The following is a 27,937-nucleotide window of genomic DNA, read 5'->3' on the forward strand; positions in this document are numbered from 1 at the left end:
CCAGGTGGCGTCTGTGAAGCTTCTCCCCTTGGCGTTCACCTACACCTCCAGTACACTCAGGCATCTTGGCACAGAGCAACATTGCCGTTTGACACATGGTGAAAAGAAGCTTTCTATATTGAATTGATGCACTTTTAAATGATGATCATGTTTCACTGTAAGTATTCATTAATCACTATTGAGAATGAGGAGCAAAATTACTTACATTATCTAATGTACTGCAGCTAATGAAATAACCAGAGCATGATCAATTCATCTCAGTTCACCTGAACTGCACAAAATCAGCAATCAGTGTGATACTGACACTTGCTAATAGTCGTAGACTGAGCTTTGTTGTGATTTAAAGTTCATAACTGAGTGCATTTTTCTTCTTGTTTTGCCGTTTCAAAGATTTGTCACATCATTTGTTGATTTAAAGGCACCACAGAAGAATATGCTGCTGCAAGGTGCAATTATGATTTAACAGTCAGAACATAAATATGTTTCCTCATATATATATAGGCCTCATACAAATACCTTTAATATATGTATATAGCCCTTTAGGATCAAATTTTCTGTCTTTCCTGAAATTTTGTATCCATAAATTTTTATCCTAAAGAGCAGGAAGTTGAAATATTATCAACAGCAATTCCCCCACCGGTTTCATAATGATCAGTAGTGATGATTCAGTGTGGCTTTTTAACAGCTGCATACTGTTAGGATGACTGCTGCCTTGCATACTTTTAATAGATGATTTAGCTTTGGTACTCAAAGCAATATCCCGAGCCAAATGCATTCCCTTTTATTACTATTTATATTTGAGCCAGATGGATGAGTAGTTTCCATTTATATCTTCAATAAATATTTATTGTCTGAAGAATCACACGGCACTTTCTTATTGTATTACAAGAGATGGAGCAGAGCACAGATTTAAGGCAGTCAGGATGTTCATACTAACAGCCTGCTTTCCTTAATGACATTATAGACCATTGTGATTTATCTTCACGATAAAGAGAGTATATTATCTGCAAAAAACTACTGACCAAAACGCAATTGTTAAAACTCTTTTTTAATAACTGAGGTTGGGAGGAAAATATACATGTGCATTCATTTTCCTGCATGGATGCTTTCTGCTATGGGGCGTGTTATTGTGTGTATTCCACTATAATTACATTATAATTGCTAAAACATTTGCAGACAATATTTCTGAAAGCTCATGACTCATGTGTTGTAAACCTGCAGCTTGCTCTCCTCTAAATATGCAGCGCTGTTCTAATGAACCTGCCACAGCAGTGTTTCCCTGCCCCATGATTGCTTCCTTCCCGATTCAAGGCTGCGCTGAAACGAATGAGATAGGCTCGAGCGCCTTGAAAAGTATTACCAGATAAGGAGGGAAGACAGCAACATTAGTAAGGAACGGAAGAGCAGCCTGAAGATAAAGTGCAAGTGACTGAGGGAAAGTGAAGAAACCAGCCAAGTTTTTAGGGTAAAAGCAGACACTCTGTGAGTTTATATGCATGGTAATGGTTGAAGAAGACGAAATCCACATCATTTTAGTTTTTACTTTTATGAAAATACCGCACAGTACAGTAATTTGCTTAACACAGTGTTATCAAAATACAGAAAAGGCAGAATTCCTGAACAAATTCAGGATATTTCACGTAAAAAATTGTAACTGAACAAAAGAAAGGCATACATTACATTCATACGGTATTAAAATACATAATGAGGAATCTTGGACATGAATCAACAGCACCAGCAGCAGCAATCCATCCTCTTGAACTTTACTGACAGCATACAGTCAATAAAAAATTCAGAAAAATGCTCTAATGACATTACAAATGTGGTCAAAATATGTCACACAAGGGCATAAGCAGCCTGGTCGATATTTCAGCATAAACAAACACACATTAGCTTCCATGTGGAAATTCTCCAAGAGAGAATTACTTAGTACAAGTGTCAAACATTTACGCCTGCAGGGAAGTGACGGGTTTTCTATTTTTTCTCATTCGCAGAATTTTTCCTTGGCCTGGATGCTTTTTCCATCCTGGAACAAAAACAAAAAGCAAAAAAAAAAAAAAGCATAACAGCTGATTAGCATAACATATAATACTAACAATTGTGCCCTTTTTAGTCTCACAATTAACGAAACTGGCTTTCTAGGAACAGATTTTGCTTGGTTTCCTCTATATCATAGCACAGCGATTGGCAGCAGTGGATGAATGCTTTGGAAAGCATCATCCAGCCTGAGCCAAAGCCAGTAGTTTTATTTTTTCAAGATACCAAGCATTTTTAGGCCTGATAATAAATCAACTGAGCATAATTTGGTCTCTTTCCAATTCCCCCCAGACTTTCTGAATTTTCTCCTATTTCCATCCACTACGTGGGTCTGAGTGGCAATTCAAATGCTGCCATTATTGAATTAAGCAGTCAGAAAATTCTCCTGAAATTATCATCTTCAGATAAAGACTTCACAATGAGCTGTGAAACATACGCCCATGCACCCTTCCCGCCCGGCTCAGGTTTGCACACCTTTTGAGCACACGTCCATGCAGGCTTGCCGCGAGACAAAGTTGTTGTTGCTCCCACCGCAGCCTGAGTAGACAAACTCCTCACACGTCTTGGTGGCTGTGTTATAGTAATAGCGAGGTATGGTGGCTGAACACTTCCCTTTGTCCAGAGGATCCCGGCAGAGCACGGGGATTGCTGTAACACAAGGAACACAACACAAGGAAGAGCTCGCCAGTTATTGTTTAATCATTTCCTTGTGAATGCAATGACTTTGTCTATTGTGTATCCTCACAGAGATGACTCAGGGGGGTAATCTGCTCACCTTTTTTTGGACTGCAGTACTCCATGCAAGAGGCTAGATTAAGGAAGCGGTTGGAATTCCCCAGGCAGCCACCGTAATAAAATGGCTCACACTGCATGGTGGTCATGTTGAAGAAGTATCGGGAGATGAGACCCCGGCAGGGTCCCTCTTCTTTAGGAAATCTGCAGATTGGGGGAACCTCTGTGGAGAAGAATGGAAAAAAAAAATCAACATTTAACAGTGAGATCTGGCGAAACAACACTAATTAATTCATATGAACAGGTTAACAACCAGAGAGGCACTGGCTAGTTTCCTAAAAATGAAATAAAATGGACATGCCTAAGGTCACCATCACTGATGTATCTGCCGAATGTCAGCTGATACTGAAAGAAAATGTAATTTATCTGTGTTAATGCCCAAAACTTATGTCTTGTGGGCTGGCTAAATGTTCAAAGATGGTGTAAAGAAGAGTTGAAATTTTTTTAGAATCACATAAATAATTTCGTGTTTAATGACAATATTTTGTTCCCCTGGAAGAGAAGGCAGGCTAAGTAGGAAAATCAAAAGCTAAAGATCAGCTAAATTGTTACTTAAAACATGGATACTGGCCCAGAATTTCATCCCTAATGATCCATGTATCGTATCGATACAGGAATACCATGTATATAGATATGTATATAGGTATATAGATATGTAAGTAAATAAATTCAAATAATCTGAACAAGTAGGCTCACTTCATTCATCCCCATTCTGAGATAATGTTAGTTGACTTTAACGTTACAAACCTGCATTAAATCAGCTCAACTGGAAACCCATCCAGCACACATTTTGGCTAGTTTGTAGGGGATTAAATACTTATTTCACTCAGTGACATGCAAATCAGTTTATACCTTTTGTGTAATGTCTTATTTCTGGAGTTTTGATTGATATCCTGTCTCACTCTCCATTGAAATGAAACTACTATAAAAACAGAGTCTGTTCATTTCTTTCTAAGCAAACTTGACATACTTTACTAACATTATTTCCCCCACTGTAATTCCCAATTAAGACCTCATTCAATGACAAACTGATATATTACACTGACTTTGGCTTTATCCTTTAGGTTTTAGTAGTAAAAAAAAATAAGTGAAGTGAGATAACTTTATCTTATTAGACAAAACTGATTTTGACAAAGTTTCATTTTGAGGACATAGATCGCTGTTGGAAATGTGAGTAAACAGCAATACATGTTAATGCATTACTCAGCATATGACAATTTCGTAAAAATCGCAATAATATCAATATTATATCATGTGTTGTCTGATTCCCACCTCTAATAACTCACGGGTCAGGCTACTTACTGGGAATTTTGTAGCATGTCTTGTGGCACTCCTGATAACTCTTGAAGTTATTGGCATTCCCTTGGCAGCCTCCATATTCGAAATCCTCGCACCTCTGGGTGATGGTGTTGTAGTAATACCGCTGCATATTGCCTCTGCAAGGTCCCTCGTCCACTTGAAGAAGGCACACGCCTGAAAAGCACCAAGCATATTTTTATTGAAATACCGGAGGACCGTTGCAAGGACACAGAAAAGAAAGTTTAAGCAATGCTTAACAACACACGCCAAACTGGATCTGTAATACGCCCGAGGTCATGTGATAACCAACAAGCTCAGAACTGCTTTTAAAAAGTTGATGAAAACATTGAAGAAGCGCGAAGAAGGAATTAAAAAACAAAACATGATGTGGAGTTACCTTTAGGTGGCAGCGCCAAAACGCAGCAAAACGAGGAAATTATTGTAAACAGAGCAAACGCGCAAAGCTCCATTGTGCAAAGTTTTGGTCGAGATCCAGACTTTTCCGCTCTGTCTACCAGCCCCACTCAAACCTTGTTTTATAGCAGTCAGGAAGAGGGACGGGCATGTACTGAGTCAGCGCGCCAAAGAAAATAAATTATTGCAGTTGATTAATGACGTCACATTCTGAATTACGTGGAGGAGCGCTAAAGCATGTGACTAAGTCTTAATAAAATATGAGGAGGAACCTGCTCTGCTTGAGAGAGTCAGATATTTTCACTGCCACATGCCACTGGTTCTAGTGATGATGATGATGATGGGAATGTGCACCAATCCAGTAACACACACAGCATCCTTGTAAAATTTCCACAGAGCCAATATTGCGTTGTATCTAGGGACACACACGCTTGTGAAACATTAACACATCTTTCTTGTCTGAGCCACACAGGCAAGTCCACACCAGAATACCCGTCTGACCGGATCCAAATCCACACACACACACACACACACACACACACACACACACACACACGTACTTCCACTCAGAGTCACATTAATAGTACCGTTGCTCATGTTATTTCATGATAAAAGTGCTTCTTTCTACGATGTCCTACCATGAGAAATCAGCCTTATCTGCAAGTTAAGTTAAAACTCACATTAACATTTGTATTGGTTTAACACAGCAGCTTAATTCCATCCCACTGCTTTGGTTTTACCTTTATGAAGGATATTAACTGGAAAACTGCCGTGCATTCACGTTTAGAAGAACGACGTGTCTCCACCTTGACAGGTGGAGGCTAAACACAGATTAGCCGTCTTATCAAAATTAACCTGATAAATGAAGCGCCACCCCTTAACCCATATCCAAATGAGCCTGCAAGAAATCTCAGAGTTAAAATAGAACAAAAGTTCCAAATTGAATCTATAAAAGACAAAAAATACATCACCGTGTTTTGTTTTGTTTTTTTACATCAAGGGAGCTCAAATGGACACCTGTGTGAGTTGCCCACCCCTTCCTTTGTGTACTTGAGCTGCTGGTATGATCGTTCAGTGGGGCCTTGTTTTAATCAGATTAGGGGATTAGAATTGTTTATGCTGATTACTTTATAACCCAGATTGAGAGAGAGGAGAGGGATTCTTCAGCAGGATTTCGGGGGTGAAGGACTGCTTCCTGTAAGCGTTCGTAAGTGCATTCCTATCCCTTCTGCTAAGTCTTACGAATTGTGAACATTTTCTTTAAGATTATTTATTTATCATGTGGAAGTAAGCATTAACAAAAAGGTTAAACGTTTCCTTTTTTTTTTGACAGAAAATGCCGGTCATAAATGTGGAGGATCTGACAGATAAGGACAAGGCTGTGATGGAAGTAAACCAGCTTAAACTTGAAGTCAAACTCGAGAGGTGGTTGGTAAGTTGTCCACACTGTGGTGATTTGTGTGCTCAAGATGCGTTTTTGATTATATCCAAAAGTAAATATCAGACAGCTTCAATTTATTTAGTCAAACTAATTACATCACAAAGGCTATTCAAAACTGAAATACGCTTTCTGTCTGCTGCTTTCAGACATCTAAATGCTGTGAGGAAATCAAGGACTATATTCAGGCTCTAGTGGAGGAGGACACCCTCGTCAAAGGCATATCAGAGGAGAAGAACCCCTTCAAGGAGAAAGGTGGCTGTGTCATCTGCTAGACTGGACCTAAGGAGCTTTTCATATCTCAGATTAGTACCCAAGGACGTTCACCCAGCCCTTGTAAAATGGATTTGCAGACTGAGATGACTAGAAGGACACAATAAAGAAAACATTTATGACTTCCCGAGTAAAACAATTCTTCATCTTCGGGCCAGATTTGTAGCCTTCTAATTCTTTTTAATTTTTTTTGTTTTGTTTTGGGAAAGATGCACTAATTAAAAGTTGTATTTGGCAAGTGTTACATAATGCTTCTCTCTCATGTGGTGTATATAGTCTGAGCACATGGGCCCATATGTTGTTTCATTCACAGAAGCAACTGTCATTAAATGTGCACATTTATAATTCAGCCTGTCTCTGTGATTCTCTGAAGGGTTGTAGACAAAGTAGAGAAACAGATAAATCTTCATAACTTCATTTGCATACATACAGAGGGTTTATGATGGTGAACATCAAATTTGAGATCTTATTCCCTAAAGTACGACGGGTTTGCGAGTCTTCTCCTTCTTCTTTTTTTTTTTGCTCATTTCATTGTAGATTGAATTTATTTTAATTCTTTCTGTAGTTTCAGGAAGACTCCAAAAAGTTTTAAGGCTTTATTAATACAAGTAATTGAACTGAACACAGCAGACTAGATGCAGCACTGATAGAAAAAGAAAATGTTGTGTCTATCTAAAACCAATCCTGTGGAAAATAGGACTTTCTCCAAAGCCGCTTTCAATTTGCAGATTATTTCTGCTATAAAGCCCTCCAGGATATAAAATGAGTATCATAATATGTTTCATTTCTTTCCTATTCTGCAACACGCTTTAACACGCTTTCTGTCAGACAGCATAATTATTAGTAAAATGAATCCATAATAAAAATAAAAATTAATTGCATTTGGGCTCAAAATACTTTAAAAATAAAACCCACAGCCAAATACGATAGTAAATCTTGCTATTACGTTGATGATAGTACAACGTTAGATAACTTACATGGCTACTTTCAATGCTTGCTGGTGATAGAGTAATTATTTACACACCAGGGTACCCAATTTACGATATATTTTATGACAAAATTTCCCCCCAATAATGGTGGGAAGTCAAGCTTTGCTAATATTTTACTTTCTCACTGGGTTAATATTTGATCCAGTGAGAACTTCCTACCAGCGCATGCGCACACACGTACATATTGTTAACAGAGATGGCGCTGCGCGAAGGAGCCCTGCGTTTAAACGTGCTGGTCAGAAGCCGTCATTTTTACAAGTTAACTTCACTGGGTGGTGGTGTCCGCTCATTGACTGAGAAAGTGTCATCTAAACAAGTAAAGTCCAGTGCCCCAGAGACTGCGGCCGACCATTTAATCTACACACAAGAGCACTTTGCATTAAAGGAGTCCCTCAGAAAGGTATGCAGGACTGCTAACGCCAGGAAGTTTTGAGACAACAACGAAAACACAGCATGTTTTTTTTTAGCGAAGAGACAGTTGCAACAGCAGTGTTATTCTCCCTAACGTGACCCTAAAATCAGCGCGGGGGGCAGTAAAGTAAAAGTAGGTGAGAGGTCAGTGCTAGCTTGCTCTTCCGCTGAGCTGTGTTGACGTCTCCTGTCTGGTCTTCGTGCGCACACAAAGGAATCAGGCACCAGTGTTTAAGTCCAGCTTTTTCCCGCTTGTTACCGCTACATTTGGAAAGTAGTGTTATTTTATGTGTCCGCAAATAACCGCACACGCGTGCGTGTTTTAAAGGACAGAAGAAGAACAAGGCAGAACGGCAGGTTGGCTAGGCTACTCTGTTTACAGTGACGAACACAGCCGCTGGGGTTGTGTCAAAAAGTGATTTCCGGTGTTTCCATGTGTTTTTTTTTTAATGTCGAATATCTTTGCTCATGTTGGTAAATAGGTTGTAGTTAACAGGAACTACTAATAGGTTATATGTGTTATAAAGAAATAACTGTTTTTGCGATAATCCACGTTCTTTTGCAAGAGATTGCGTTAATGTACCTACTTAGTGTTCTAGTGCAACCAATACAGTCCTTTTTGGCCACTTGAAATATCTTTATAGAAATGTTATGTTGTACCTTTTGCAATTTCTGCTGCCCTCTTGGTCAGATCTCTCTCGAAAAAGACATTTTTAATCTCAATGAGTGCTTTTACCTGGATAAGCAAAGGATATATGAAAGTCTCTTTGCTAAAAAAGTGATTGCAGCTTCTACCTTGTGACGAGAAGTTGTTCATTGTTGCACAAATTGACTTGATATCATTCACAAACGATATGTTTGACAAATTATAGGCCAACAACTCATTTCCCATAGTTTAAATACTTGCAGAAGACTTTTGGCATATACAGTAAATTACTTTTTGGCACAACACCAGCTTGTATGGATTCATGACCTATCGTGCACTCCCACATCCTGCTAATTAATGTCAGCCATGCTCTCGCCAACATGCACAGCATGTTTATATGTGTCCGTTCAGATTTGTTATATTCAAGGAGCTATTTAAGGAAACTCAAGGTTTTGATGTGCATGTTTATTTGTTAAATGAATATTCAGAAGCTGTGGTGTGGCGTGCTGGTGTGCACATTGAGAAATATAAAACAATAAAGTAGCAAGAGCACATTTAAAAGTTATTTATGTAGGATATTAGAGGTGGAGTCTATGTTTTTCACCATTAGCCCTCTTTGAAGGACAGTTATGACTGTGCTCTGACTTAAATCACATTTAGGGTCACAATGAAACCATTGTTTGAGGGGACAAGTCCCCAAATGCTTGATATCAGTTGGTTTGTTGGTGGTTTATTTTTGTGTCTAGATAAACACTGATGGTGATTGGAGTAATGAGTGGGTCATGGCCTTCACATTAAACAGGTAATCAGGCCAATGTACTTTAGCCTAAACAGACCACATTTTTGTTTGTATCAAATAAATAGTTGGCTGGGAATCAAATAGTGCGTATCACTTATTTAGGAGCCAGAGCTGGTGTTCTTCCTCTGGCTATAGAGGCTGGCTGTCACAATTAATAATTTAAGATTGTCATTTATGCTTAGAAATATTTAATCATTTGTATGCTGATAAAGTATCCTATCCTTATTAGGTCTGATAAGAGTCTGTGTGCACTTGTGTACCATGAAATGAGCGGAAGCAGTCTCGACGTTATAGTTCAGTTATAGCTTTTGAAACCAGACTGTTCCATTTTCTTAAAAGTTCGAGAGTTCACACCTTTAAATATGTATTTGAGACATGACCTGTTGCAGGTTCCTGTTCTTATAGTTTAGCAAGACGCTTACTTCTGCATACAGTTTAAGTTAATTGAAATTCGTATGTCTATGTATAGTATGGCTGGAAACACACCCACAATACAGACACTGATGTTGCTGAAGAATACTTAAGAAAGTATTTGTAATTGCATATTCAAGAATGATTGCTTGCTGACAATAAAAAGTGTTGTAGCCAAAGGAATCAGTTGAAGTTGGTTGAGTTCAGGTGAAGGAATCTTTTCCTCAACTTTGACTGACTAACCTCGCGAGCCACAAAGACAAAGAGTTCTGTCTAGCCTTGTTTTATCGTGCAGTTAGTTGGTCCCGTGTTCCAGCGGGGCTTGTGCCTAGATAAACCCAACACTGGCATTTTCAGAATTATTATTGAGGTTGTTGAAAACTAACAGTCACAGCTGTGTGATGGGGGAGAATCTGTTTGTGAGTCCAGTTTTATATTTTCAGTGACAAGCCCCTGAAATATTCTGTTGTACAGAAGATCTGAACTTTGGATTGTTGATTTGATTTAGTTTGTTTCTATTTGCTAAATTTGTCTAAAAGGCCAGGCAGAGAAGGTGAGATGGACTGTTTTGCTCTTTGCTTAAGCAAGGGTAGGTTGTAAAGACACATTAAGTGAGGGTTTTACATTTTAACTGAGATAATTTAAAGGGCCTCGGGTGTCTTGGATTCATTTTGATGCCAATACAATTATGTATTGGCCTTCCTTATCAGAGATTTCTGGGTTTTTTGTCTCTTTGTTACAGTTTGTGCTTCCTGGCATTCAAAGCTTTGGGTTTTTAAGGGCCTAAATATTAGTAGCTCCAAATGATTGTATTAAAAAAATGATAGGAAGCATTAGTAATTAGTCTGACTCATTTAGGATTTCTATTATTATAGTGACATTGGCAACAAAGTCTGAAAAAATAACAATAAGAGCCTAATTTAAGGCAAAGCTGTTGTAGTAAATAGAAGGAAGTTTGTTATCTGACTAAACCTTTTAAGGATGCCAGAAGGTCAAAAATAAAATAGCACTGGGAAAACTGGGAAGGGTGTATACAAATTAAAAGGAAATACAGGACAATAAGTCGGAAGTGCTGGAAAGGGAACTCAAGGGGGACCAGTTTATTAAAAGAGCCGTACTGTCTTTGTTTAGAGGTGTCAAACGAGGTTTTAGGAAATCCCTTTGTTACTGCTGAAGGTTAGACGCTCACAACGCCAATGTTTCCACAACTAATTTAATACGAGTGGGTGTGACCACGTTGGACTGCCTTCGTTTACATCTTAGAATCTTGCCGGAAAATTAGTTTTCAGAATTAGAATGACTACATCTTCAGTGCCTGGAAGTTCAAGTGCTTTAACAGATAAAATTAGCAAAAATTTCTAGGAAGAGACGACTCACATGCAGCCTCCGTTAGACGGGAATTTCTGACAGGTCAACAAATTCAAATATTTCTGAGATATTACACAACAACAATGAAGGTGATTGGCCTGTAATGTCTTTTATTGTTTTATGTATGAAGTAAGGCTTTTTTATTTTCTATTTTTGTCTTGTAAAATGGGTCAATTTTTACATTTATTTCCTATCTAAGTGGTACTTTATATTGTAAGGTAAAGACCCTACAATATTAAACAGAAACTCAAACAATCAGATAAACAAGATCATGGCAAAAGTGTGGGGGAAAAACACCCTTTTAACAGGAAGAAACCCTGGCAGGCTCAGGGAGGGGCAGCGTCTGTTGAGACCTACTGGGAGAGAGATGGGACAAAAGGCACAATAATATAGGGCCTGTTTATTCAAGACCTTGTATGTAAGGAGAAAGATTTTAAATTGAATTCTGGATTTAACAGTATTATCTAAATACAATGATTTTTTTGATATGGGCTGCATTGTATGTAGGGCTGCCACAATTAGTCGACTATTAAAATCGTTGACGACTGATTTAACCCTGGAGAACCCATGGGGTCAAATTTGACCCCATGGTTTCCCTGGTAAACCAATGGGGTCGGATCTGACCCCATGGGTTCTCCAGGGTTAATAGTCAACACATCGTTTGAAGCTTTGTAAGATCCCAAAAGACGCAGGAATGAGTAGTAGTATTTAAGAGTGTAATAACGGACTGAAACAGAAGATGGCAGCACTGCATCTACAAGGATGCCAGCTGCCGTTAAACCCCGAAGAAGAAGAAGCTGTGTCCCAGAATTCATAGCACGGCCCAGCACAGTTGTCAACAATGGCAGCAGCTAGTTAGTTTTAATATTACTCTTATTATTCTTTTTGGGTCACAAAATAAAGTTTAACATATTTTCAGGCGAGAATGTAACTGTGTTAACCTCAAATATCTGCTCAGTTTATCAAAACACCGCATATTTTCAAACACGCTCAGACATTTTCAGAGATGTCTGTTACCCACTAGCTCGATAGCTAGCCGGGGGCAAGGCTCACTAGAGCCCGTGAGAACACCGGACTCCCGGCAAATCGTTTTCAAGCCCACCGCTGTCTTTCGCTACTCAGGTTAAACATGATATATAAGTCACCTAGATAACTTAAAAATGTTATTGTTTGGCTTTTTTTTTTTTTAGTATTTTATTAGTTCCTGAGTAAATCGGTTTGGCTGAGATTAAAGTTATAGTTTTTACACAGCTGAATAAACGTCAAGCAGACAACTGATTATCAGAAATGTGAGATGCTCGAGAATAAACTCCAGTGCCCCGTTATATTTTAGATAGCAAGGAGTTTATTAAACTTCATCGAAACAATCTGCAAATTTCATTAAGATTTAATAAACTATCATCTTGTCTTTATTTTTAGTTAGCACATACCTTAAACACTTCAAGCTGTAAGCTAATGATGGTTATATAAGAGCAGGTGCATGCTGGTGCAATAAGCTGTACGTTTTACGTCCAATGGATGCATGCTCTGATTAGTCGACTAATCGCAAAAATAATTGGTAACTAGTCGACTATCAAAAAAATCGTTTGTGTGACTGCCTAATTGTATGACTGTCAATTATGATGTATGTCAAGGCGCAAGAAGAAAAAATACCCCTTCAGAAGGTCAAAAGCAAGAATGATTCATCTGTTATTATTATTTTTGTTCACATTTAATAATAAGTCAGGGATTTTCATGCGCCTTCACCTTGTTTTTTTTTTTTTAACTTCCATTGACTTTAGACCCTTTCAAGACTTTTTCTCCAAACTGGACATTTAGTAAGACTTTTTGTTGCAATGTTTCTGACCTGACCTAACTACATGTCAGGTCAGTGATGTGAAATTCTTCTGTTATGTTGCGAAGGGACTACACAATAACCTTTGTAAGAATTAGGTTACTCCCAGATGACATTTATGTTTCCCTTTCCAGCGACAGATGGGCACTCCCTTTCCCTCCGCAGGTTCTGAACGTTAAAAAGAACTAGTGCCTCCTTTTTTTTAAATGTTGGTTCTTGTGTTGAAAAGTAAGTAAGTGAGCCTTTTTTTAAAAGAGTACAGCCCAGGTATGCGCACTGTATCAGTGTCAAAGGTATTGTCTGTTTTCTGTTCTGTACGGTGAAATGATGATGGTCATGTTTTCTTTATTTCTCACCCAGAATGTTGCTTTTGGCTTGTTCAGCAGTTGGCAGGTTTGGGTTTGGGTGTTTTGGCAGCTGAGAATGACCGTGTGCGTGACTTTTTCCAATCCTGGAAAAAAAAAAAAAACAACTTCTGAATGCTTTAATACTGAACATTTAATCAAAGAAACACAAAGAAATACTCCAATAGTTTTGACTTCTCAGAGCTAAGTTTTATTGGCCGAGACTTGAATCTAATTATTCCCATTTCTACCTAATATGTCTTTTTTTTTTTTTAATCATTACTTCTTATTGGCTTTTTCCACCATTTAGAGCTTACAGTACATAGCAGAGAAACAGTGAAGGAGCAAATAGTTATGGCTCTGTTGAAAACATGGCCCATTAAAGAAAGCTTATTAACAAATAGCAAGTGAAGATGCCTCAGTGGATTTTTAGAAACATTAAAAAATGGACGGGTACAGTTACACCACATAAGTTTTTATTTTCTGTGTTTACATGTTAATTGATTCGCTTGCCTGGCAGCACTTGATGCTGAGGTTATTTTGCAGAAGATGTTGATGTTCTGTTAGACCTGCTGTGTGAGGGAGAATTGTTTTAGAAACTGACAAACATGGTACCAGATGAACTGTAACCCACACTATGGATGTAGCTATTCTCTGGGAAACATTTGAGTTCATTGGTGCTTCACCATCTGGGGACCACTTCCAGGTGCTTGAAATGAATCATGGCACCAGAGTTCAATGATTTCACAGTCTGCTTGAAAAACCAGGTTGCAACCTTCTCTATACTCACTACAGACACTTTGATGACTCAGAAAACACTGTTAGAGGACACTGCAGCTTTCATTTGGATTCAGAAGACAAAAGCAAAAGCTGCTCTCAGTGTTGATGGATATTATGTAAATTTGAGTTTCAAGATGACCACAAAACATTTGTTCTTCGCATATAAATCATTCTTTAGTTTAGTTTAGTTTAAAAAATAGCATCAAGCTAGGCTCACTTTTGTGTGTGTGTATGTGTATATATATATATATGATATGTTAGCATGTACCTCAACAAGTCATCATTTTACCTCTTAGATTATGAAAGTTGTCCCTTGACCACAGATGCAAGCTTTACAGCTTTTTTGTTCCACTCTAAAATCATAAAACATGCCACAGTCATCCTTCATTTTGAGGCAGCTGTATCTCGGGCTTTGTGGCTGAGTACATGGAGTGGCTGCTAACCCAAAAAGAATGCCATTGGTATGGGTTTCAGCACTGAGATTTAGTTTTTCATGCTGATCTAAATATTACTTTGGAGGTTTTTCCTGCAGTGCCAAGAACAAAATGATGGGGGAGAACACTGAGTCATTAAAATATTGGCATGCAATGCATACTAAAGAGCTGCACAATATTAGCTTCCAGCTGCATCAGTACAAAAGTGCTCAGCATAAGCCCTCGAAACGCAAGCGTGCACTGGTAGCATATACATGTTGAGAATAGCATGCCTTTCATGCTGTCGCCATATTCATCATGATTGTGGGCAGACCATATAATACTTTTTCTATTCATTGATAGGTGATACCTTCTTTTTCTGTCTGCTTGAAGTAGGTTACGTAGACTTTAGAATATATGTGCACTACACAGCAGGAAGCCGACTATATATAAAAATCATTTTAAGTGCTTTCCCACTCTCATGTCCTTTTAGGTCTTATGACACAGGAGACAAAAGAGCAGGGCTGTCAGCTGTTGTTAGAATCACATGATGGTTACAACAACAAGAAAAAGAAAGAAATTAATGCACACAAATGCTTAAAATTCACAAGAAACAGCTATAAAGATTTCATGTGCACTGTAAAGTAGAAGTGCCGATACAACATGATACCTCTCTTCTGTGGTGTTTGTGCCGTAGCTCATCGACCAGGAGATCAACCCTTACGTCGATCAATGGGAAGCAGAAGGGAAGTTTCCAGCCCACAAGCTCTTCAAGATCTTAGGAAATGCAGGATTTCTAGGAGTCAACAAACCAGTTGGTAAGACACCTAATATTATCTTTCGGGTAATGCAGTAAGCCCTTCTAATATCAGTTTCCAGGATAGTGTCCAGTCCTCACTCGTGTTTTTTGTGAGGTTTGGCATGGAATGGCACATGAGTGAAATGAAACCATCTGCATTGTTGTTAGATCTCTTAGAGTCTTGCAGTGTATGCTGGGATGGGTTCCAACACCTGTGATTTTGAAAAACGACGAGTTTAATTATCTGGTGGGGTTCATGCATTGTTAGGAGGAGAGGGATAAGGAAAGGCTTTGTTTCATCAAAAGCCTCAGAAGCCTTTATTTTGGAGGAAGCTTGTTTTCTACGGCGAGATCTAAGCTATAATAGCTGTCGCACGAAGGTGCCAAATTTAGTGCAGCATTATGCTTTTTTGTTGTGTCTTACACACAAGGGTATTTTTAGGAAATGAATAATAATAAAAAGATGAAAGAATGACTTTCTCTAAGCACGCAAAGTGCTAACAAAAAAAAAAACTGGCGTGGTTTTTACTTGCTTCCTATTTTCTTTATATTGACCTTAAAAGTATAAAGGCAATCGGTGCTCGGCTTATGTTTGCTATATGTGTATCTATTACACGAGAATGACTTTGGCAGTATTAGAGGGCATGTCGCGACACAGACTTTTGTCCATTTATATTTCTTGCTCTTTCCCGTTGGTAATCCATGCAGACGTGAAGACTGATTAATCATCCAGGCCTCAGTCTACATGATAAATGCTGCTTGGTCAAGCTGTTTATCTTGCCATTGCAAAAACCCCATGATGAATTTGTAACATAGCTAACATATCCCACAGCGCGTTCGAAACCGAGGAATCCTCCGCCGTCTGCCCATTTTGACCATTTCTGCTTCAGCAAACGTGCAGCACATCTCTTTCACAGCTGAATTCATGTTCCGTTTGCTTTTCTCTGCTTCTGACAGCCATTCATTATGAGTCGGGCTTACAAATGTTCCCACTGTGATGATGGGTGCTGGTGTCACAGCGGCATCCCACTACAGCTGTCTGAAACTGACTATCCTTTTTTCCAGATGTATATCCAGCTGGGTCGTCGCTGAGATGGTGGGAGGCAGTGAGAAATTTACAGTACAGGACCACGAAATATGTGCGGTTCTATGTGTAATCCATTATGAATATGAAACGAGATTTATGGGAAGTGTTTGATAATCAAAAGCAGATGTTTTATGTCTAGTTTTTTGCATTACTCCCACAGTATAAGGTCAGTTTCTCTAAATTAATTAGCCACTTCTCGTCTTTTTTGGCATATTCGAGATCTCGTTCGTTTTCTGACATTTGACGGCGAATAGAAGAAAAGCATGTGAGCAACATTGTTGGACAGTGAGACGTTCGCACCACAAGCCTGTAGGTCAGAGAGAAGGGAGGGTGAGGGAATTAAAATGTGCTGACTACACAAGCATTAAGCATTAGTTGACAAGATTAGAGCGGAGAATCCTCGCAGTGAGAAGACACACTGTATGATCAGGTTGTAGATTAACTGCAATCACGTATGGTGCAAGAAACATGCTTAAGAGATGCCATTTGAAAACACAGAGTCAGCAACAGTCATTAAATGACAGTTGTTAAGGGCATCAAACTGACATGGTCGAAAATGTATTCTTGCTGTGCAGCATATAGTCGGAGTGGTGCTAACATCAATCATATTGCTTTCTCCTGCAATAAAGAGAAAAGGATACTCCTGCCCAGTTTGTCTTACCACAGTGACTGCTTCATGACTCCTCGAGGTGCTGCAGAGAGTTAATTAAATTCAGAAATGATTGAAACTGAAAAAGCATGCTTAACTACGCACACTGTCACCACAACGCAATGATTTTCTGCTTTTGTGTCATGTACGGGGTATTAGCTCCTCATTTGCACAGACATCGTGACGTATCATATAATTGTTTTCAGTCTGTGGAGTTTGCATCTCTTTAAAATCCCCCAGGAAACATGGCTGACATCTGTTTTCTGCACAAACAATGCATTTTACACCTTTACTCATTCGTCTTGCTGAATATCTTTTAATAATAACGGAAAAAAGATCAACGATTCCACTCTGTGAAAATGCATGCTGTCAGAAAAACTACAATAAGCTGTTTATGTGTACCGCGCTGCCGACTAATGAAGCAGACTCTCACACAGTTCTGTATTGTGTTAATTGATTCTGACGCTTGGATTACAGGAATGGGAAAAAGGGATTTAGGAGTCTGTTTAATTTAGATGTTATTCATCAAGTGAAAGAGAGACGTGTTTGCGATTGATGAGAAAAGCGCTTAAGCTAAATATAGTGCAATAAAACTCTTCAGAAGTACATAGTAAGAGTGAGTCACTGCAAAAACATGTATTTGTAGTAAAAATGTGAAAGCGTGTTGCGATCGTGCCGCTTGTTCCTCAATGCCCAGGAACAAAACTCTGCACAGCAAACAACTGAAAGGTATCTTATGCATAGTAAATATAAAGCAGTCACTAAAAGATTTGCATGAACTGTTGAAACGTTCTGACACCATTTTCTTTAGTTTTCCGCAGTTGGTGTTGACATTACAAACTGTAGGTTTTAAAGGGCTGTGCAGGAAAATGTCAAATCACTCTAACAGGAAGCCCAAAATAGGAATTGAAGAATATTATTTAAATGCAGTAGTGACAGTGGTAGCTTAACATTTAAGAAGCATTACACACTGTTGACTAAATAGATCTAAGGCAGGGCTTGAATCTCATATTCTCAGTTTTTTAAAAAATAGGAATCAATAAAAGCCATAAAGAAAATCCCCCCGTGTGCAGTCAGAAGACTTACTTTCTGCTCTTTCTCCCTGCACAAGGAAAGGCATTTTAACCTTTCAAAACACGAGAACAGGAAGTTTTCCCAAGGCAGCCACGTTGAGGAAGAAGAAGAGGATGACCCTTGGCTCACTGACTATTTTCCTTTTCCCTGACAGAGAGGTATCTGCTGACCGTACAGTGGAAATGGCCTTGTGTCCTGGCTGACAGATAGAACCTGGCAGCCCGCGCATTTTCCCCTTTCACTGAGTGTTTTTCGTGCAGGATTTGAAAGGAGCAACCTTTCGGTGAGACTCGTATGTCCAGGGTGTTACTTTTCTCTCACTTTTTCTCTTCGCCTATACTTTGATGAATACCTTACAGAAGGTTTTTCTGTCCAGAAACATTAGCACAGTGGTTTTAATGTGACGTCACACTGTAACGAGGACGATAATGATTCACGCGTTCGCGAGTCGACAAAGCAGCACAGTGGCACCTGAGTCCATTGTAATAGTTATTAGAGGACAGTATTGCAGAAGGGCTTATGATGGTGATTCGTCTTTCCTATCCAGGGAGAAGTGATCTGTTTTATTATCGGGTTCCTCATATCGATATTAAGTTCAGAGAAATAAAAGAAATAACAATATGTTACACCCATCATCGCTGCAGTGTCTCTGCTGCACCTTCAATTCCCAGATTCTTCATCCTTGTGTTTCTCCTTCACGTGGCGCTCCACCCTATAGGAGCCTATAGCGAGGAACATCTGCTTCCCTGAGCAGACATACGTGTATGGGTTTGACATTTGTGACAGGACTTTGCTTTGTTTTTCTTCTGCTTGCTTGTTCAACCAGACAGCCTGCTGTTTTGTTTAAAGTGGGATAAACCTCGGTGCTTCCCTTCGTTCACATTAACCGCTGCAGGGTTTCCAGGGCTCAGGGACTTATCTCTGCACAGCTGCACCTGTTTCCTCTTATTTTTGGCTCCCCCACTCCCTTGTTTGCTTGTCCCTATATATTTTCCCTTTTCTCTGTCCCAATTTATTTGACTCTTTCTGTTATTCGCTGTCCGTCTTCGACGTTCTGAGAGACTGCGCTTTCCATTATTCCCCAACTAGTCTGGCAGGTGATATGAAACCACTTTGCTTGAGTTGCCAGCCTCTGTGTGGTAAATCCACTCATAATTATTCATTGTCAGTCAGTGCTGGTATCCATCATTCAGCGGCTGCTGTGCTGTATTTAGTAATGAGAAAACAGCACCGAACATTCACAAATGCTTAGTCTTCTTACATTTGACTGCCTGGTCATTATCATCAGGACATTTGTCCTAAACGAATAACTGTCAGGTTAAATCTGCTTGACCAGCATGATAATTGAGGGATTTTTTAAATTATTTATATATATTTTTGTACTGCAGAATGACAGTTTATCTTCATTGTGTTTTTTCTTTTGACTGGATTTGTTTGCCAAACCAAGCTGAGAGAAAATTCATCATAAATGCGGGTACATCAGCTTCCTGCTTCCATGAGTAACAGATAGAAATTTCTCCTTTCGCATTAAATATGTAATATAACACCAGGTGCTTCATTTTAATCGATGATAAAAGGCAAAATAAAGATAAGGGATGGCTCTTGGTGAGGACAACTGACATAAATGTGTGTTTTAAACACGTTTATTATACAGCATTCAGCTCGATTACGGACCTTTGCTCTTTGCAAATATCCCCACTGCCATAATGGAAGAAATTAGACATCAGTTTTTGGTTTCTTTACTTCTTTTTTGCAAATGGGTCGTTGAAGAGATCAAGATCCGATTAGAGATGGTAGTAGAACACATGAGCTGACTACTGATGCCCCAGCAGTGCTTTTTACACATAATTACAGATAACACCCTATAATTAATCTGAGTGCATGCTCCAGTGCCAACAGATCACAATGTTATGTATGTATACCGGCGTATATTGCGCGTGCATGTGTAAGCGTGGTGATTTTAGAGATAGAGGATAGATGGAAGTGACACAGGAAAGGATTTGTAAGCCATTCTTGCTGCCTCTTTGTGCTTTGCAGTAAGGATCCACATTTGTTTTTCTTAAGTTTAAATGACTAAAATAGTGATACTCATGAATACACACGATGCGCTGAAGCGTTAAATGGGTTTTGTCTTGTGCAGAGTATGGAGGCTTGGGCCTCGACTTCAGCTTCAGTGCAGCAGTGGCAGAGGAGCTGGGCAACATCCGCTGTGGAGGAATCCCCATGGCCATCGGGGTACAAACTGACATGACGACTCCAGCGCTGGCCAGGTACAAGCCTGCAAACCTAGTGTCACATTCTCTGAATCCATTCTTACAACGATTGTCTTGGAGTCGTGTCACTGGACACTTTGGGTTGGTGCTTTGCTTGCTTTTGTAACTAATCCCCTGCAGTGGGGAGGATGGTCACATGGGACCAGAGAAAATAAAACTCCTGTCAAAACTGTGGATAATATCGTAGTAACTTGTCTTTTTGTCAATAATCTTTAGATCAAAGATAGAAAACACTTCACTGTGTGAACGGCATTATTTTCTTTGATTTCTTTTAGTCAATCGTTCCTTCTTTTATGTAACATGTAAAACAGTTTTCTTCTAGTTTTACTATTATTAAACTAGTAAATACCTCTAGTGAGCAGCCATTGATCAGAGTTACACTCCCTAAGCTGTATGTGAATTAATATGCTTGGTAATACTTTGTTTCGCCCATTTGGTGTGAAGCAAACTGTTACCAAGCATACAGGACCTTGGCTTGTTACGTGATATCCCTTTACTTTAGCTCTTGGTGACACAAGACAAAAATTCAGTGAAACAGACAGTCAGAGTCTCAGGAGCTTAATTAGAGGATCTACTCTCGCCTGCGATGTGGTTTAAGTAGTATAAAAGAGCTGCAGATGAGTGGGAGTGATACCGTGTGAGTTCCCTCCTCACTCCCACTGGTGCGGTAATTGCCTCAAACATGGCAGTGTTTTTTTAAAACACACGATCTGCCACAGTTACACGAGTTTGACGAAACTCTCATTTGACACTGTCCTAAAAATACTGGTAGAAGATAAAACAACAGATGGAAAAACAAAGAGACGGCGTCACACAGTCATTGTGTGTCTGTGTTTGCAGGTTTGGTTCGGACGAGCTTAAGAAGGAGTTCCTCCTTCCCTCCATCAGTGGGGACAAAGTGGCCTGCCTTGGAGTGAGTGAGGTTGGAGCTGGCTCTGATGTCTCGAGTGCGTTTAATATTATATCTTCTTCTTCTCCAGTATTTTTAATTTCCATTAAGGGTCCATGTCTAGTCTTTTAATCTGAGGTTTCCATTTAAACCCCAGTTTTCTAAAAACTCAACCACTTTTCAGGTATCAAGACCAAGGCAGTGAGGAAAGGTGATGAGTATGTGATCAATGGGGGAAAGATGTGGACCACCAACGGTACCCAGGCTGACTGGATGTGTCTCCTCGCCAACACCAGTGACGGGCCCCCACATAAGAACAAATCACTCATATGTCTACCCATGAACTTGCCAGGTAGGGTTAGTCGATTTGTTAGATGGCAAAAGACATTTTCTGCAGAAATCCACTATCTGTGATTCATTTCCAAGTTCACGATTGCGCCTGTTTTTGGAAAGCACACAGATTGTTTAATTTTGCGTCCTAAAACAACTTATTATATTGTATTGCATGTTGACGTTCTTTCTGTTTCCTGTCTGTTCCGCCGTAGGAGTGCACATCGCCCGAAAGATTGATAAACTGGGTATGTGGTCATCTGACACAGCCGAAGTGTTTTTCGATGACGTTCACGTGCCCTGTAAGAATGTTATCGGCCAAGAAGGCATGGGCTTTACCTATCAGATGCTTCAGTTCCAGGAAGAGAGGCTTTGGGCAGTGGCCAATAGTAAGTAGACTTTACTCAGTGAAGCTTATCTTACTTATTACTCCAAGGATATGATGTCATCGAAAGTTTACTTTCACCCATCTTTCCCCCACATCAGCCTCCTACGGATTTTACTGGAAGTTTGCGCAGTTTATGCACTATTTCAGTTTCACGCTTAGTTTTCAGATAAATGAGGAGTTCAGGACACATAGTTCTAGTAATTTGTAAAGCAGTTGTTTGCTTTTGATTTGAATCAATGTTGTCTTGGCCAGAATGCGTAAGAAACTATTTGTGCTGTTTTTACTGGATCTGACGCTCGTGTTAGCCTATCTGGCTTGGTTGATCCAAACCAGAGCGTCTCTCACCAAAGGTAGATAACACATTTCAGCGGAGGTGTTAAAAATAATCCCGTGTCACCTCCAGTCTTGACCACTATGGACAACGTCATTCAGGAGACCATCCAGTACACACGGCAGAGGAAGATCTTCAAGCAGCCTGTCCTTCATCACCAGGCGGTTCACTTCAGGTTGGCCGAGCTGCAGACGGAGGTCGAGCTGCTCCGCTCTCTCTTCTACCGTGCTACAGGTAGTTTCACTTTATAGACAACATAAAGCTACATGCTAATATTAGCTCAGTAATGTAGGCTGCACCTGGGTGACTTTTAATTAGTCCTAAGTGTGGTTCAGAGCAGTAGGATATATGGAAGACGCTGGAAATGTGACAGCTGTATGTTTGCATTACTAATAAGAAAACCTTGGACTAGTGTACCACAATGACATTTTATTATTATTTGATTTTAGAAACTGCACTCTGAAAGCATAAAGTACTGTGCAAAGGAGCTTTATTATGTTTGGCTTCAAGCAGCCAACTCCAAGAGTGAGTGAATCCCCATAGATGTCCACTGGAAAATGATCAACTTACCAGCAGGAAAGAATATGATTAATGGCATTTTCTATAGAAGTGCTTAAACAATATGATATATAATAATATATCATTAAAGGTATCACAGTATTATTAAAGATTTCAATAAATGTAAGCACAGATATGATGTGACGTTTTCCTATTCATTTGCGTTTTAGCTTAATTTTGCATTCTGTTTATTAACGTGCTTATTTCTAATTTTAATATGTTAAGTAGTATTTTCTGTTTTGTATTTTCTTAACTGATTTTTTAAATGTTTCTTTATGCATTTCTGAAAGACAAGTACACGATGTCACAGTCAGATCCTGTCATCTTTTTTTTTTTTAATGAAAGAAAGCTACTTTCATCTGCTCACCACAGAGCCCAGAGCTCCACATATTTGATTTGGCAGATTTTACACCGGATGTTCTTTTTGATGCAACCCCCCGAGAGATTTGTGCCTCCGCCTTGGAACGAACCAGACAAACCCAATTCCAAAAAAGTTTCTCAACTTTTTTTGGAATTGTGTTTGTATAATAGCAGGTTGAGAGTGCATGAAGCTTAGTGGACAGCAGTGGTATTAATATTATTGTAGAAAAGGCATGTGCCCAGCTCTGCCAGAATGCAGTCCAAGTGCTTCACATGGCCATCTTTATAAGACGAATGCATGTCTGCATCCGTGGGGTCGCTGTCCAAGCTCTTGTGATTTGTCTCTCAGTTTAAAACCCCCTCAGTGGCCAGTAGCTTTGGGTGAATTCATCAGACTGGGAACAGTTCAAGTCAGAATTTGCTTGCCCAGAAAGCAGAGCTCCCTGCGACTGTTTGGTGCAGGTGTTTAAGCGCACACACAGACACACAAATTCTTTTTTTTTAGACGCTGAAACAGGAGAAATCATGCGGCTCACACATGTTCCTCTAGAGGGTTCCTACAATAGAGGCACTGATCAGTTGCACTGGGAAAAGGCCTGAATGGGGCAAAACATTGAATCTGAGCCAGACGCATGTGATTCTGAAACTGAAACACATTTGTTTTATTGTCTGTTTTCCTCTTTTCATTCTGTCCACCTGGACATTTTTTACACTCTTCCCGCTCGTGGCTATCCTTTGTTTTCCCTCTGCAGCGCTGTATATTAAAGGCAACGATGTCACCAAGCTGGCATCCATGGCCAAATTAAAGGGGGGACGCCTTGCCAGAGAAGTGGGCGACAGCTGTCTCCAGTACTGGGGAGGGATGGGCTACACCAGTGATGTGCTAGTCAGCCGATTTTACAGGTAAGATGAAATGAGGCATAAGACACGCTCACTCTAACGTAACTAATCTGGATTTCTTTATTGTCATATCTGCAAATGATAAAAATGCAACGTAACCAGGTAGCCACAAGTTATTACTCTGTGCAAAACAGACAAAAAAATATTATATCTAACCCAAATCCATGACTCAGCAGCTACTGTATGCACTTTTGTTAGGATATATTATTTCTATGGCACCAGCATTCAGTTTTGTTGCAGGTCTTTAATTAAGCCTTCTGATTAATGTATATTATTGTTTAAATATAATAGATAATGTATATCATTTATGATTTAAATGTGATTTCTTAATAATTAATGTTAAAATTGCAAACATGATTGGCTTCACTTTATTAATAATGCTTGAAAATTCTCGATGCATGCTCAATCATCCAGGTAAGGACATCCCAAAAATGATATTAAATCATTATGCAAATGTTCTGTTTATAAGGTTGGGGAAACCTGCAGTCAGCGGAGACTGAAGAAGTCACTTGAATGAGTCACGAAACATTTCTCCCACTGAAAACACTACGTCCAGATGAACAGAAGCAACTTTTAGGGAATGTTTGAAAACTTCTGAGGCCCCGTTCAGTTATTTAGTGCTTAACCAAGTAACACTTAGTTTCAGATTCCTAAGTCTTTGTTTTGCACGATGCTGACATCTAGTGACAGGGCAAATAATGCAACTGGATTGTGTAACCAAAAGTGACTGAACTTTGGGTCATTTAAATGACTTACATGCAGCTTCCTGTTTGTAATTGTGACAGAAAAAAACAAACAAGACATTTTCCTTCTCTGCAGGGATTCCAGGTTAATGTCAATTGGTGGAGGAGCTGATGAGGTAATGCTGGGAATCATCTGCAAGTACATGGAAACACTACCTGGCAAGTGATGTAATCAACGCTAACCCCAGTGGGAAATCCACTTCTGATTTGTGCACTTTGATCAGTTGAGGAGATTTTGCCTTGTTAACAATACTGTATGTGGTCATAAAGACATCATCATACGGTCAATCACACAGAATAATGAAGCCCCCCCTTCCTTGTCTGTACACGCGTGCAACAATGCACAGTTTTGGTTGTATGTAATTTGTTACTTGTGTAATTATTGTTTAGAATAAAGAAAAATAATGTTCTTTAATAAAAATGAATGTTTTATGTTTGAGATTTTCGCGCTGAAGACATTTCAGCACATCCAACAACATGAAGTTACACCAGCTAATCCAGAGCATAAAATTTGTTTATTTACATTAATATTTTTACAATAAAGATGAAACAATGACGTACACTACTGTCGCACTGTGTCCTTTCACCTTTAAAAGCGCATACACTAGATTATGCAGATCATTGTATAACTTGTTCAAGTTGAACTCAGCTGATTGCTGAGAATTACAGTTCTTGACACTGCCGTATCGTCTATAGTCATAAATCATGCTCTTCTCAATCCAGGTTAACTGGTCAGATATTAAGTATAAACACCGTAAATACTGATATTGTCTGTTTCATTTATGCATACAGTATGCACTACATTTCCTGTGATTATTGATTTTCTCAGACATTGTCCTAAACCACTTTTACTTTTTAGTACTCCTTTAAAAAGCATTGGTAGGCCTTACTACACTTTTTCTCGAGTCATTGTTTGAAAGCCTGACACTGTGGCACATATTAAAGTGTAATGACTTAAAAAAAAAAAAAAAAAAAAAAAACACATCCCTGCCTTTTCTCTTTATTATCCTGGTCTGGTTCAGATGTGTCATTGAAGCACAAACTGGAAGAGAAGAACTGAAGAGCAAAGTCCAATAAGATCCTCTTATCACCTCAACCTGATAAACCAGTACAGGACAAAGAAGACGAAAAAGCAGAAGAGCAGCATGTAGCACAGCACTTTGGTCTGACTGCCCCGGGACAGCTTCTTGACTCTGCCGATGGTGGCACCAAGCAGGCCGCCCGTGGAGTCAAAGTCTGTGTCCTAAAGTGAGAAGCAGAGAAGAAAAGTGGTAAATAGACTGGTTCTTATATAGCACCTTTCTACTCTTCTTGAGTATTCAACGCACTAAATACAATATGCAAAATCCATCCATTCACACAAGCACTTTCTTCTCTGATTTCAAGTGCTTACGAACCAACATTCACAAACATTCATACTCCAATGGATGGGTCAGAATGATGCATTAACTTGGGTTTAATATCTTGTCCAAGGATATTTGGCATGCTGACCAGGGGGAGCCAGGGATCAAGCCACCAACCTTCTGATTAGTAGATGACCTGCTACAGCCACCCTGATTACATGATTACAGAAGTCCAGCAGAGAACAATATTCAAGTGCTAGGAGACATTTCTGAAGTTTACAGTGATGGTATCTGAATCATTTACTCAAATTCTTTAGTTTTGAGGGATTTCTTAGTGACTTCTGACCAATAAGTCAAACCACAACATAAAACAACACATAAAGCAGGCAAAAATAGCTCCCTGCCAACCTCAGACAACACTAAATGTTGCTTCTTTTTCTCTTTTTTATGCTGTAGCAGCAAGTGGTCCAGCGTACTCCAAAGTAAAACTCACCATATCGTCCAGCATTTTGTTCTGGTATTTGACTTCTGTGCCAATGTCAATGGAGAGCTGTAAAAATCAATTAATTGTGTTTATGTGACTTGTAAAACACAGTAATTGAAGAAATTAGGTTACATTTTGAGTACATACAGAAACCGTCGACTCATTTATATTAAACTCTTTGCTGCAATATTTACTGACTGTTAAACATAACAACAAAACGCTCGTAGAGAGCAGTTACTTACACTTTTTAAAGCGTTGACTTTAGCCCTGAGTCCCTCCTGTAGGTGTTCATTTTCTTCCTCGTATACACTATATCCACTGGCCACATAGTTCCCAGAGCCTCCTTCACCTGTATTAAAATACATTAAGCATTAATAGAGCGTTCATGAACAACAGAGTACTCAGAGTACCAAACAACAAACATTTGTTAACATAAGCTAGCTTTAGTTAGCTAGTTAGCAACAAATGCTACGTATGAGAAAAGCGAAGCTTTGGTTTAATTGTTTGTTTCTTACCCAGTCCGGCGCGCCTCATTTTGACCCGACCGAAGCTAACACTGCCCAATGGTTTATGTTAAAAGACTAAATAAGAAGGAAGTTCGACTTCTGATTGATCCGGTAACTGTAGCACGTCTGCTCACAACACAAACGCCACGACACCCTACGGCGGCCGACGAGGACAAATGGAGAAAAACGAGTAAAAAGGAAAACCGTATGTGAGCTTGTATATGAGCTTCAAATATAATTACTATTAAACCAGTTTCAAAAGAAAAACTATAAAATGCTCATTATGTAATTTATGTATGCCTTGCGCAACCATGTTACTGTCATACTGAATATCCATTCAGTTTCAATACATTACAATAATAATTAATTTAGATTAATTTAAGCAACTTTCAAAATCTACCTTAACTTTTCAAGGTGTGACAAATAAATACTCAGGAAAAATGACATGTTGTTTAATAATATTTATATGTTTGTAATGTTTTTTTTCTATAAATTTATTTTATGTACAGTGTTGCAAGTCACTGTTAGTTGGCAGTGGAAATGGAATATAAATGTAGTAAATGTAGTGTAACTGTTAGAGTGACATGCTCAATCTTATAAGAAAACATTGGAAAAATACAAAATATGTCATAGAGGTCTGACCTTTATACTATACATGGTGTTAGTAATCGCCTAAATCATGTCACTTATTTTTTTTTATAATGTTTTTATTGTTAAGTCATTCCCTGTTTTGTCTTTTTATTTTTCACACTGAATAGGTTTCAGTAACAGGGTTGCACATATGTTATAAAAATACAACTTGAAAGGCACACACAAAAATAGTCTTATGTTAGTTTGTCTGTGTACCCTGCAGTGTGTCCACAGTGGGGTTGTCAAACTTACTTTATGTCATGGGCCATACCATACAACCCAGTTTGATCTCAGGTGGGCCAGACCAGTAAAACCTCTGCATAAAACAACACCCATCTAAACTGT

General features: G+C 39.1%; 4 protein-coding genes across 4 annotated transcripts; 2 read left to right on the forward strand and 2 right to left on the reverse strand.

Annotated features, from left to right (window-relative positions):
* Window positions 1-1,526: 1,526 nt before the first annotated feature.
* Window positions 1,527-4,675, reverse strand: tfpi2 (tissue factor pathway inhibitor 2). Its single transcript, XM_006787676.3, has 5 exons — window positions 4,526-4,675; window positions 4,132-4,302; window positions 2,813-2,992; window positions 2,512-2,685; window positions 1,527-2,026 (listed from the first exon to the last, which is right to left on the reverse strand). The coding sequence occupies exons 1-5, from the start codon at window positions 4,596-4,598 to the stop codon at window positions 1,947-1,949; spliced, it is 678 nt and encodes a 225-aa protein (XP_006787739.1). The 5' UTR covers window positions 4,599-4,675; the 3' UTR covers window positions 1,527-1,946.
* Window positions 4,676-5,703: 1,028 nt separating this feature from the next.
* On the forward strand, window positions 5,704-6,602 carry gngt1 (guanine nucleotide binding protein (G protein), gamma transducing activity polypeptide 1). Its single transcript, XM_006787675.2, has 3 exons — window positions 5,704-5,749; window positions 5,876-5,974; window positions 6,130-6,602. The coding sequence occupies exons 2-3, from the start codon at window positions 5,879-5,881 to the stop codon at window positions 6,253-6,255; spliced, it is 222 nt and encodes a 73-aa protein (XP_006787738.1). The 5' UTR covers window positions 5,704-5,749; window positions 5,876-5,878; the 3' UTR covers window positions 6,256-6,602.
* An 829-nt stretch (window positions 6,603-7,431) lies between these two features.
* zgc:85777 lies at window positions 7,432-25,189 on the forward strand. The gene is made up of 9 exons (XM_006787673.3): window positions 7,432-7,642; window positions 14,946-15,066; window positions 19,998-20,127; window positions 20,971-21,077; window positions 21,204-21,371; window positions 21,565-21,738; window positions 22,141-22,302; window positions 23,739-23,889; window positions 24,706-25,189. Exons 1-9 carry the CDS (start codon window positions 7,439-7,441, stop codon window positions 24,794-24,796), a joined length of 1,308 nt encoding a protein of 435 aa, XP_006787736.1. The 5' UTR covers window positions 7,432-7,438; the 3' UTR covers window positions 24,797-25,189.
* bet1 (Bet1 golgi vesicular membrane trafficking protein) lies at window positions 25,126-27,127 on the reverse strand. The gene is made up of 4 exons (XM_006787674.3): window positions 26,972-27,127; window positions 26,699-26,805; window positions 26,466-26,522; window positions 25,126-25,872 (listed from the first exon to the last, which is right to left on the reverse strand). The coding sequence occupies exons 1-4, from the start codon at window positions 26,988-26,990 to the stop codon at window positions 25,717-25,719; spliced, it is 339 nt and encodes a 112-aa protein (XP_006787737.1). The 5' UTR covers window positions 26,991-27,127; the 3' UTR covers window positions 25,126-25,716.
* Between the last annotated feature and the right edge of the window lie 810 nt (window positions 27,128-27,937).

The sequence above is a fragment of the Neolamprologus brichardi genome, chromosome 22 (assembly GCF_056152115.1).
Source record: "Neolamprologus brichardi isolate AB-2024 chromosome 22, ASM5615211v1, whole genome shotgun sequence".
Lineage (NCBI taxonomy): Eukaryota > Metazoa > Chordata > Actinopteri > Cichliformes > Cichlidae > Neolamprologus > Neolamprologus brichardi.